This window comes from Sorex fumeus, unplaced genomic scaffold, assembly GCF_029834395.1.
Source record: "Sorex fumeus unplaced genomic scaffold, SorFum_2.1 ptg000002l, whole genome shotgun sequence".
Lineage (NCBI taxonomy): Eukaryota > Metazoa > Chordata > Mammalia > Eulipotyphla > Soricidae > Sorex > Sorex fumeus.
The window spans coordinates 76,875,168-76,887,454 of record NW_026606059.1 but is presented as its reverse complement, the minus strand read 5'-3'; the positions used below and the strand labels follow the sequence as shown (position 1 = coordinate 76,887,454).

General features: G+C 49.1%; 1 protein-coding gene across 1 annotated transcript in view; it reads right to left on the bottom strand.

The window, feature by feature from the left end:
- DPYS (dihydropyrimidinase) overlaps positions 1–12,287 on the bottom strand; it is a 96,900-nt gene that overhangs the window by 65,246 nt on the left and 19,367 nt on the right. Inside the window, exons 3-4 of the mRNA XM_056110613.1 lie at positions 7,868–8,047; positions 2,587–2,776 (exon numbers count right to left, since the gene is read on the bottom strand). Coding sequence (XP_055966588.1) covers positions 2,587–2,776; positions 7,868–8,047 — 370 coding nt within the window. The remainder of the gene's footprint in view (positions 1–2,586; positions 2,777–7,867; positions 8,048–12,287) is intronic.

Genomic DNA, 12,287 nt, shown 5'->3' with positions numbered 1-12,287 from the left:
TCTCACCATGGAATTCTGTCCTGGTGCCAAATACTCAAGATCGAGAAAGTGCTTCCTGACAGAGCTGTCACGATTATAACTTGCTAGTGGGTTAAGGTTGGCCCATTTTTGCTGATTTGGTGTTTCTTAAATTGTATTTTGACAGGATGAACTTGACAGGCACTGGGACACAGCACTCCATTTATAAAGCAAATTATTACACAAAGGCGTCCGTAGAACTGACACCAGCGCCCTCTGGCGATAAAGATCTAGTGCTACAATGGCAAGACGACAAAATTTTCTTTTTTAAAGTCTGCTCTTGAATAGGGAAATTCTGTGACCACGTGTCAGAAATGATTGGTAGCAAAACTTTATGAATCCCTGTAAGAAATTGAGTTTACTCATGATTGGTAGCAAAACTTTATGAATCCCTGTAAGAAATTGAGTTTACTCATGACACATGATACTGATGATTATTAAAATGCCTTTGTAAAAAAAAAAAAGCCTTTGTCATATACATTTTTGAACAGAAAATCCTTTCTGCAACTTCATCAGCAAGAAGTTTGAAAAATATTTATTTTGCTGCCAATTATAGACATTCCAAATATATTTTCATAGTTTTATCCAACCATATGATATAATTAGTCAGTTAAAATAAACATTCAGGATAATTTATAAAATAATTTCTGATGATCTGGGTTTCTAAAAGTGAGGTTAAATTATAAACAGTACATTCCAGAAGTTACAATCACCGAATCAAATCTATTGGGGGGGGGGGGTTGTTGGTTAGGTGATAGGGCGTTGGATGACATCCTGAAGTGCTCCAGCCTTACTCCTGGCTCTGTGCTCAGAGATCACATCTGGTGGTTCTCAGGAGACCATATGGGATGTTGGAGATCAAACCAGGGTTCACTACATTCAGGGCAAGAGCCTTAATCCCTGTGCTGTGTCTCTGGACAAAATCAATTACCAACTACAGCCTATTTGTTCCTCATTCTCTTGTTTCTCAGCCCCTTACCAAGACTAGTAAAAGGTTTAAAGTTTTTTTCACTACCCAAGTCTTATAATAAAAGAGGGAGGATTGTCCCAATCATTAGGAAGACTATTTGTAGATAAAATGAAAACAAATAGGCAAGTTAATATAAATGACTTTGGTTTTAAATATCTTGAAGTCTTTGCTGTGAAATTATATGTTTGGGCAATTGTTTTAATTGCCCCAATATCCAAGTGGCTAGAAGGTCCAATAATTTGACCCCCCCAAAAAAAAAAGTGTGTTGACTATTCTCTGGCTGAGACCCTTTGAGTGATCTCAGGAGGGGTGTGTGGGGAGTGGGGGCAAGTTCCCACCCTGTCAAAGACTGGACAATTGGACTCACATCCCAACATCTGCCACCATGCCTATAGCCAGACTCCACACCTCACAACAGAGCTTCACAGAGATGCCAAACTGCCAAAAAGTTCAGTACACTGGGTTCTTGTGGGGTTTTTTGGCTGAAAACTCTAGGCTTTCTTGCAGAGTCAAGGTGGATGACCCCCCCTGATCTTCCTTTTCGTACAGAAACACTGGCAGCCCCACCCACATCTTACCACTGCCACCATGCAAACTCACTACCTAGTTAAATATTCTGGAATCTTTGGAGCTCTGGATCACATTTGCAGGCACCCAACATCTCCAAACTCTACAGTCCTAACATCCAGTAGGAGCACACCAGATTAGATGGGAGTGTAACTAGGCTCAATTGGTCAAAGCATGAACACAGAAGGCTCAGTAATAGCTTAGTAAAACCTCCAACAAGGACTTAATGTCCCTGTGGTGAAACACAACAATTTTCACATATATTTTTCTATGGAAATATTTTTTATTGATTCCATTAGTCATTTTATGGTAACTAGCAACATTTTAAAAAGTTATTGTGGGCCTGCTACTGGGGCTGGCTTAAGGGATGGTTGGAGACAATGGAGGAGGGAAGGTGACCATGGTGGTGGGATTTGTGTTGGAATATTGAATGCCTACAACAAATCACCACGAAGAACTTTGCAATCCATGGTGTTTAAATAAGGTGGGCCAGGGGAGAAGAATTAAAAGAATGTGTCTTGAGTCCCTAGATTTCTCTGTATCCTCTTCCATTTATATAAACTATGGGGACAGGGAAGCTTCTTGAAAGCGTTTGCTTTTCTCCTCAAATTCAACTGTCAGATGCATGGGCCAGAGATAGTACAAAGACAAAGCGCAGGGCACCCAGGCCTGAATCCCTGGCACCACGTATGGTCCCCTGAGCTCCACTAGGAGTCCCTCCTGAGCACAGAACCCGGATGAGCCCCTGAGCACCGCTGGGTGAGTTCCACACTTCCCCTCCCCCGCCAAATTGACTTGCCCAGGCTTTAAAGGTGCAGACTCAGGTGTGAAGAAAAAAAAACAAACTTGAGTCCCCGGAGCTGGGATGAAAGGACCCGCAGGATGAGAAGGCCAACGGAGTGATGGGCAAGCAAGAGGCCGGCAGTGGTGGAAACGCCGGGTGATGCCAAGGGTCGCAGCGTCCACCCTTCGCTAAGCCCAAGCAGCGGTCCCCCCACCTGCAAGGCGCGGACGGATGTTTTCGGAGTTACCTTCTCTCCTGGCCTCGGCCACCACCCGGGCCGCCGACTTGCTCATCACGTGCACCACGTAGAGGGGGCAGTTGACGGCGCTGGCGATGGTGACGGCCCTCAGCGTGGCCTCGGCCTCCACCGCCTCCGGCCGGCACAGCTCATGGCCCTCAGGCCCCGTGATCCCCAACGCCAGCATCTTCTTCGCTCCCTGGAGAGGCAAAGGGAGGCTGGAGAGGCCGGGTTCAAAACCCAGATTGAGGGGGGCCGAGCGGTAGTACAGCAGGGAGGGCAGTTGCGTTGCACGTGGCCGGCCGGGTTCAATCCCCGGCATCCAGGTTCAATCCCCGGCACCCCATATGGTGCCCCCAGCACCGCCAGGAGTCAGTTCCTGAGTGCAGAGCCAGGAGTAACACCGAGCATCACTGGGCATGACCCAAAAAGAAAAAACAAAAACAAAAACCAGATCTACCATGGTCCCTCAAACCCCACTGGGAGTGTGTCCTGAGCACAGAGTTGGGAGGAAGCCCTGATCACTGCCAGGTGTGGGACCCCCAAACCAAGCACCAATAAATAAAACAAGGCAGCAAGGACACACATAGGTGAAGAATGCTCCCTGTTGACAAACACGGTTACTTTGGAGCTGGAGCAATTGCACAACTGTGAGGGCGTTTGCCTTGCACTCTGCAAACCTGGGTTCAACCCCAGGCATACTCTCCCCCCCCCCCCCCCCCCCCCCCCCCAGCACCGGCAGGAGTGATTCCTGAGTACAGAGCCAGGAGTAACCCTTGAGCATTGCAGGATGTGATACAAAAAGCCAAAAAAAAAAAAAAATACTCAGGATAAAAAAAATCTAAAAATACAAAACCAACCAACAAACAAAAACCACGATTACTTTGCTGCCCACATATTGCCATGGGTCTGTGAGGCAGAAACCGTGAGTGCATCCAATGTGTGTATCTGGAACAACAGTGTCAATGCTCCAACTGTACATTTGCTTTTTCGTTCGTGTTTTGTTTTGTTTGGGGGCCACACCCTGGGTGCTCAGGGCTTGGTCCTGGCTCTGGGCTCAGGGATCCCTTCTGGTGGGTTCGGGGGACCACAGGGGATGCCGGGGATCAAACCGGGGTCAGCATGTGAAAGCAAATGCCCTACCTGCTGTACTCTTTCCCATCCCCACATTACTGTATTTTTAAGAATTTTTATTTTAGGGTCACATTTTGCTGTGCTCAGGGGCTACTCCCAGTCCTGTGCTCTGGGGTCACCTTCAGGTGCTACTCAGAGACCAGGTGGGACTGGGGATGGAACTTGGGGTTTCTCCACACAGAGCCTGTTCTCAGCCTATTGATCAGTCTCGCTGGCAACTCCCTTTTTTATTTTAATCATTAAGAAATTTTGATGGAAAAGGTCGGAAAGAGGGTCAGAGTGGTAGTGCAGTGAGGAGGGCATTTGTCTTGCACAAAGCCGACGTGGGTTTAATCCCCAGCATCCCATATAGTCCCCCAAGCACCACTGGGTGCAGAGTCTGAGTGCAGAGCCAGGAGTAACTCCTGAGCACAGCCAGGTGTGGTCCAAAATAAAAAAGTTTTTTTAACTTTAAAATGGTTGGAAGTGGGGGTATGGTGCCGCCAGCAGGTCAATCTGTACCTGTGAGGCGAGTGCATCAGCAGCCTCATGGCGCCTTCAGACTTCCAGATACCCCAAAATTGCTGCTGTGCCTTTTTCCAGACCCCAAAAACTTGGGGCAAAGTTTACCAAGAAAGTAAATGGCCAAAAGTTAGGTATGTGGGAAACACACCCACAAACCACCTCCGGCTCAGCTATATAATTGGAGGCAAGGCCTCTTTGGTTCCTGATTGAACTGTTTAATGGACATGATCCCAGAGACTCAGAAACGAATCTCAGAACCCAGTGGCTTTAGGTAGAAATGCGTCTGGTCTCTGCAGTAGGCTACCGGTGCTGGGCCAACCCAGGTGGGAATAGGTTTCGTGCCTCGGCCTGTTCCCCCTGGCGGCCCAGTGGCCGCCATCCGTTTGAGGCCACTGGATAGTCACATTTGGGCCCCCAGTGACGAGACACACAGGGCCTCACGGGATGGGAGTGGAGCCGGGCTTGTCCTCCCCACCCCAACGAGACCCCAAGTCATCGCCCACGAATAGCCTCTCTGGCTCCTGATCAAGCTGCTTAACGACCATGATCCCAGAGACTCAGAAACAAATCTCAAAACCCAGTGGCTTTTGGCAGAAATGCGTCCAGACTCCACAGTACATTACTGTTGCCGGGCCACCCCAGGGAAGAAAGGGTGTTGTCCCTCTGCCTGCTCCCTCTTGGTGACTTGGTGGCTGTCATCCTCCAGAGGCCATTGGACAGTCAGGCTTGGGCCCGCAGTGACGAAACTTGTTGGGCCTCACGGGATGGGGGGGAGGGGGTGGAGCCGGGCCTGTCCTCCCCACCCCAACGAGACCCCAAGTCATCGCCCACGAACAGCCTCTCTGGCTCCTCATCAAGCTGCTCAACGGCCTTGATCCCAGAGACTCAGAAACAAATCTCGAAACCCAGCGGCTTTTGGCAGAAATGTGTCCGGACCCCACAGTAGGTTACTGTCTCCAGGCCACTCCAGGGGGGAAAGGGTGCTGTCCCTCTGCCTGCTCCCTCTTGGCGACTTGGTGGCTGTCATCCTCCAGAGGCCATTGGACAGTCAGGCTTGGGCCCGCAGTGACGAAACTTGTTGGGCCTCACGGGATGGGGGGTGGGGGCGGAGCCGGGCCTGTCCTCCCCACCCCAACGAGACCCCAAGTCATCGCCCACGAACAGCCTCTCTGGCTCCTCATCAAGCTGCTCAACGGCCGTGATCCCAGAGACTCAGGAGCAGATCTTTAAACCCAGTGGCTTTTGGCAGAAATCCCTCCAGACTTAAGTGTTAAAATTTTGGAATTTCAAAACCACATGCCCTACTGCAGTCACACGACATCATATGTTATTCATAACCAGCAATAGAACACAAATTGTCTACTGTTGCCTTTTCAGCAGATCTGAGTGTTGGGGTAAAATCTCAAATAATAATGGTGGGTCTGGTGTTGAAATAGTGAATGTGATCAAAGTAGAGAGAGAGTAATGTGGAAATCATCTGCCCCACAGGCAGGGGGAGGGTGTGGGATGGGGGTATACTGGGATTTTTGGTGGTGGAGAATGGGCACTGGTGAAGGTGCGGGTGTTTCATTGTATGACTGAGACTTAGACCCAAACTGCTCTCACGGTGATTCAATAAATAAAATTATAAAAAATGAAAAAAAAAAGTAAGGTGGAGTTCATGCACAATTCAATCAGCTAATCAGTGGCTGAATAAATAGCAGTACTCCTACAAAAAAAATAAATAAAATAAAATGGTTGGAAGAATATGAGGGAGATTCTCAACACCTCCTCTGAAAAGCAGAGCCCCTACTTAGAACCTGTGACCGGTTCTGAGCAGAGAAACTAAAAGAACTCGAAGGCCCAGGGTGGGATCTTTCTTTGCTGGAGAAATGAAATCACCACCATTAGCTCTTCCCCCCTTTTTTATTGCCACTGAGCACCCCCAAAACCTGTGTGTCAAAACCTGTGTGTATGCGTGTGTGCGCACGTATGTGCCTGTGTGTGCGTGTGCACATGTGCGTGTGTGTGCTGTGCACACGTATGTATGTGCGTGTGCGTGCATGTGTGTGCCTGCGTGAGCGTGTGTGCGTGCATGTGTGTGTTGTGCATATGTGTGTGTGCGCGTGTGTGCATGTGTATGTGTGTGTGTGCATGTGTTGCCATACACAAGCATTTCCTGTCAGTTTGTGTGTACCCCCAAGGGGTAGGACTTCCCCAGAATCAAGAATTGAAGCACCATGCTCAGAGGCCGGAGACAGAAGGACAGGATTTAATGCGGGCCCTGCGTGGTCCCCGGGCATCGCAAAGAGCAAGCCCGGAGCACAGAGCTGGGAACAGCCCCCAACACCACCGCTGTGAAGCCCCAAATAAAACAGAACCAAAAAGTCACTCAGAACCTGGGATTGTGGGGTTTGGGGGTCCTTGCTCATTCCCTTATCCCCACGCCGAGTCTCAGTCTCTCCGACTTTAATGGGAATGGAGTCTGGGGAGAGAAAAATACAGCTAATGAAAAGAGTTCCAGGCAGCTCTTTAAATCTCGCAGATGGCATGCCTTCGGGCATTGCTAATGGAATGGGCCTACAAAGTAAGTGCCGTTTAGAGCACATTTGAACTGCAGAGGTAGCTCCTCGGGCTGAGTGCAGCATTGCAGTCAGCAGGCCTGGGGTCGATACCCAGTCCCGGGTGGTCCCTCAGCTCCCCTGAACCCTGAGCACAGACCCCTTGCCGTGTGTGGCCCAAAGACCAAAATAAAGAACGAATACAGTGAAGGGCATTTGCCTTGCTTGCACCAACCTGGTTTCTAGCCCTGGCACCTCATATGGTGTCCCCACCCCTCCAGGAGTGATCCCTGTGTGCAGAGCCAGGAGGAAGCCCTGAGCACCAATGGGCGAGACCCCAAAACAAGCAGAGAAGAAGATTCCACTTTTGGGGGGAGAGAGAGAAAGAGGGGGGGGAACTGGGGACAATAGTGGTGGGAAATGGACACTGGTGAAGGGACAGGTGTTGGAACATTATATGATTACATGATTATAATACAATCATGAACAACTTTGTAACTGTGTATCTTATGGATTCTGAGAAATAGAGAAAGCAAAGGCAGTATCATGACAGGCTCATAAAGAAACCAGAAGAAGCTAGGCCTAGGTATCATTTCAGAATTTCTAGAATTGAGTGCAGATTCCTGGAATTGAGTCATGATTTCCCCGAAGTGAGATAGCCATAGTGAGGTCAACTAGAGTTACCAATCATATGCAGGTAGGAAAGCGCCCCCCCCCCACACACACACAGCCCATGTAACCTTTACGTAACTATGACTTACAACCAATCAGCTAAGTACAAGTAGTGGAAAGCCCCTCGGACTTTGGCCAAAAGGGTGGTCCAAGGAAAGTCCCTGTTATATAATGCTATGGTATAAAAACTCCTCACGTTTGAGACTCGGGGCCGCTCATTCAAGCCAACAATGAAGTCTTTCCCAAACACACACACACACACACACACACACACACACACACAAACACACACACGTGTCTGAATTCTGGTTCCTCCAATGCACTACAGCAAAGCTGGGATCCCTGGCGCTCGTGAGTGTGCGTGAGATTGTTGCAACCTAGCACCCCCCAGTGCCGTGGCTGGGGCTCCCACAGAGGTGGCCAGAGGTGGCTACACTCACCTCTGCAATCAGGTCTCCATTCTCCGCGTGCACCTGGGCCACGGCCCCAATGGCCTTGCACTGGGCGAAGGCTGCATGAAGCTCGGCGTCCCCCACCATGTACACATCCTTGTAGGCCATGAACATCTTGAACGAGTTCACACCTTTCTCCTGGGTGAGGACTTGCATTTCTTCTTTCACCTGGAAGAGAACCAGTGCCCCCCAACACACAAGACCACATATGGGTTTCTGGGATCTTCTCAAGAGCTGTCAGCCACGTCAGACTAGGCAGCAAATAACAGCAGGTTTCATTCCAGGGTGGGGAAACGCCGCCAACGCCTGGATCTTGCTGACAGGATTTCTTCCTTTGTGTCATCAGAGGGGGCACGGGTGAGGGATGTTGGGGCTACCAGACTTTCTGGGGCCAGAAGGTGGTGCAAAGGACCACTGTGCACTTTGCATGCTGGAACGTTTGGATCTAATGCTGCAGGGTCCCCTGCATACTGCCAGGGGTGGCCCCAAACCCAAAATAAATAATGCATTCAATGTTCTCCCTCCCCTAAGTCTCCTAAGTTGATTTCTTTCTTTCTTTCTTTTTTTTGAAGGGAGGGTATGGCAGCCCACACCTAGGAGTGCTCAAGGTTGACTCCTGGTTCTTTGCTCAGGGATCACTCCCGGCAGGCTCAGGGGACCTTATGGATGCCAGATTGAGTCTGGGCTGGCCAGATGCAAGTCAAGCGCCCTCCCTGCTGTTTTGGCCCAGCTCTTCACTTCTAAGCATGGATCTAAATGCCTCCGATTAAGGAAATGGTTCTTCTACAGCATGAACCCAAAGGAGGAATGTGTCTAAAAAGAGGCAAAGTGAATGTGAGGGAAGGGTTGGGAATGGAGAGACACCTCGTAGGTGAGATCCTACCTGTCCAGATGCTCTCAAGGGTGCCAACTCAAGGAACAGCGTGAGGGCAGAATGAGCAGTAATTGCTCCTTCTTGACTAATAATAATAACCCGTCTAATAATAATAACCCATGGGGCCAGAGAGAAAAAACAGACTAAGGCACTTCCTTGCATGTGGCTGACCCCAATTTGATTACTGTACCACATTTGATCTTTCATGGCTGGTCCCTGGGCACAGAGATAGGAGTAATCCTTGAGCACTGCCAGAGATCATTGAAGTGTGTCATTGCCGTTGTCATTGGTGTTGTTAAGGAAAAGATGCACAATTATTTCATGCTTATCTTAAAGATAAGATAAAGAAGTATCTTTATTTATGTATCTTAAATTTACATGCTATTTACATATTTTAATCTATTGTAGAGATCTAGAGAGTGCATATATTTTGTACATATGTTAAAGATACTACATACTTTTGCTAGTACCTTAAACTGGAGTGCCAGAAAGATAGTAGTGGATGTGTTGGCTCTGACCTGTTTGAATCCCTGATACCACATCTGACCCCCTAAGCATCTCCAGGCGTCACTTCTGAGCACAGAACCAGGAATAGCCCCTGAGTGCCACAGGTGTAGCCTCAACCCCATATCCCCCCAAAAAAATCAAGGAGAAATTTGGACACAGACTTTACATAAGGGGTCCTTTGCATGAATCAGAGACAAAGATTCAGTGTGAGGCTCAAACCAAGACACACCACTGAGTCACAGGTCTGGGCTGCAAGGGGCCCAGGAAGGCTCAGAAGGAACCAGTCTGGCCAGGCCCGTAGTCTTGAAGTTCTAGCCCCTGAATTGTGAGACCAGCCATTGCTGTGGTTGAAGCCGCCACATCTGTGATATTTTGCTACCACCACAGAGCCAGTGGGTGCATTTGTGACACCATCTGTGCCATGCCAGTCACTGGGTATGAGAAAGGTGAAGAGCACTGCCAAGAGATCAGACATCAGCGCTGCTCTACAACAGAGATGGAGGAAGAAAGGAAGGAGGGAAGGAGGGATGGAAGGGATCAAGGAACAAAGGAAGGAGAGAAGGAAAGGAGAAAGGGAAGGAAAGAAAGAAGAGGAAGGACTGAAGGCAGAAGAAAGAGAAAGAGGGGGCGGAAGAGAGAGGGAGAAAAGAGTGAGAAAGGGGAGGGAAGGTGAGGAAGGGAGGAAATGGGGAGAGGACATTAAAAGCACAGAAGAGATCAGATGCGTCCCCTAAAATGGCATTTTCAGAGAAAGTTTAACTTGAGCTGTGGACTCTAACCTCCTAACCCCCACTCTTCCATCTGCTGGACTCCCTGTTAACAACTGATCACTTGTTTCACATTAACTTGCTGCCTAAAGCCCATGACTCCTGGGACAAAGGTTACGTGGTAACTGCAAATAAAGCCACTACTTTTGGTGAACAGATTTCGAATTCAGTCTGATGGAGGGGAGAGGGGTGTTGGGGAATGGTGTTGAGCTGAACCTCAAGCAACAGGTTTTCCAAAGCACACACTTTTTTTTTTAAATGGGGAGAAATGATGAGCCCGAGAGATAGTACAGGGGTGGGGTCCTAGCTTTGCCATCGCAGACCCCAACTGGAATCCTCAGCTCCACCTGCTCCACCAAGCTCCACCAGGGGGCGCGCCTAAGCACAACGCCAGGCCGGGGCTGTGAGCACCGCAGGATGTACCTTCCCCATCACCAAATAAATGAACAGTTTCGAACATTTCTCAAAATCGTCCCCTCTGGCTGAGCCAGTTCACTGGAGCAGCACAAGGCTGACTAGGACGGGTTCAGGTGGGGGTGGAGGCGCAGTTAAAAGGAGCAGAAGGTCTCTGCTCCTTCCTGGGTTCCCTCGGGAAGCAGCACCTTCCTCGTCCACCTTCCAATTTGTGAAAACGCGCTGTTTAATCTGAAAATGCCGATTTTCAGAAAGAGAGATCCGGACTTACAATTTTTTAAGACCTATATAATTTCCTGTGGCTGGAGAAATGGTGCGGTAGGTAAGGCACTTAACCTTACGCATAGCTGACCTTGGTCCCATCCCCAGGAGAGATTCCTGAACACAGAGCCAGGAGTAAGCACCGAGCACTGCCAGATGGGGCATCAAAGCAAGCCAAAGCACTGTACCACTGTAGCACTGTCCTCCCGTTGTTCATCGAGCTGCTCAAGTGGGCACCAGTAATGTCTCCATTGTGAGACTTGTTGTTACTGTTTTTGGCATATTGAATATGTCACAGGGAGCTTGCCAGGCTCTGCCTTGTGGGTGGAAAACTCTCGGTAGCTTGCCGGGCTCTCGAGAGGGGCAGAGGAATCGAACCCGGGTCGGCCGCATGCAAGGCAAACGCCTGACCCGCTGTGCTATCGCTCCAGCCCAAGCCAAAATAAAAGTTTTATAAAATTTCCTTTTGGGGGGTGCTACTCTGGGGGTGCTCAATGTTTAGTCCTGAAACAGTGTGGGGTTTTTTTTTGTGGGGGAGGAATCAGGGCAGTCCTGGAGATCAAACCCACATGCAATATGTGCTCCAGCCCTGGGAACTGTCTCCATGGCCTGAGACCAGTACTTTATCAAATGAGATTTAAAATATTTATAAGTGCCAGGGACTGGACAGATAGTATAGGGGTTAGGGCACTTTTCTTACATGTGGCCAAGTTTGATTCCCAGCATTCTATATGGTACCCTGAGCACTGCCAGGAGTAATTCTTGAGTGCAATGCTAGGAGCAACCCCTGAGCACTGCTAGATGTGGTTCCTAAACCATAGACAAATAAAACAAATATTTCTAAGGGCCAGAGAGATGGTATAGATGTAGGGCAGTTGCTTTGCTCACAGCCCACCCAGGTTCAAGCCCTGGCAGCACATATGGTCAGACTAGCTGTGTGTGTCCCCCAAACAAAATTAAAATATCTACAAATCCTGAATTATTCATAAAAGCTATTGCAAATGATCCTAAGGATTTAGCTAATCATTTTTGCACGTTTATAAATTCTAGCTTAAGTTTTGTTTGTTTCTTTGGGGAGTCAACACCCAATGGTGCTCAGGGCTGACTCCTGGCTCCGACTCAGGGGTCACTCCTGGCAGGGCTCATGGGGATTACACATGGCGCTGGGAATTGAACTTGGGTCGGGTAAGTGCCTTACTCGCTGTGTATCTCTCTGTCCACCCCAAATTCTACTTTTAGAAATTGCTGCTACTACGTGAGACCCAACGTGTCAAAGGAAGGGCAGAACGAGGAATGAGAAGTGGCCCTTAGCCCAGTTAGCAAGGCGAGCACTGATGTCTGATGCTTACAAGGTTCTGGATCTTGGGTTTTGTTCTTTGGGATTGAGGGAGGGGGGGTGTTCCACACTTGGTGGCAGTGGAAGTTCTTCACAGATTTATGCTTGGGAGTCCTTCCTAGAAGTGCTCAGGAGATCCCAGAATGCTAGGGATCAAACCCAGACCTCCCACATGCCATACAGGTGCTGCCCCCCTTGGAACCATCTCTCTGGCTCCTACTTCCGGACCTTAGGGCTGGGGAGGAGCTT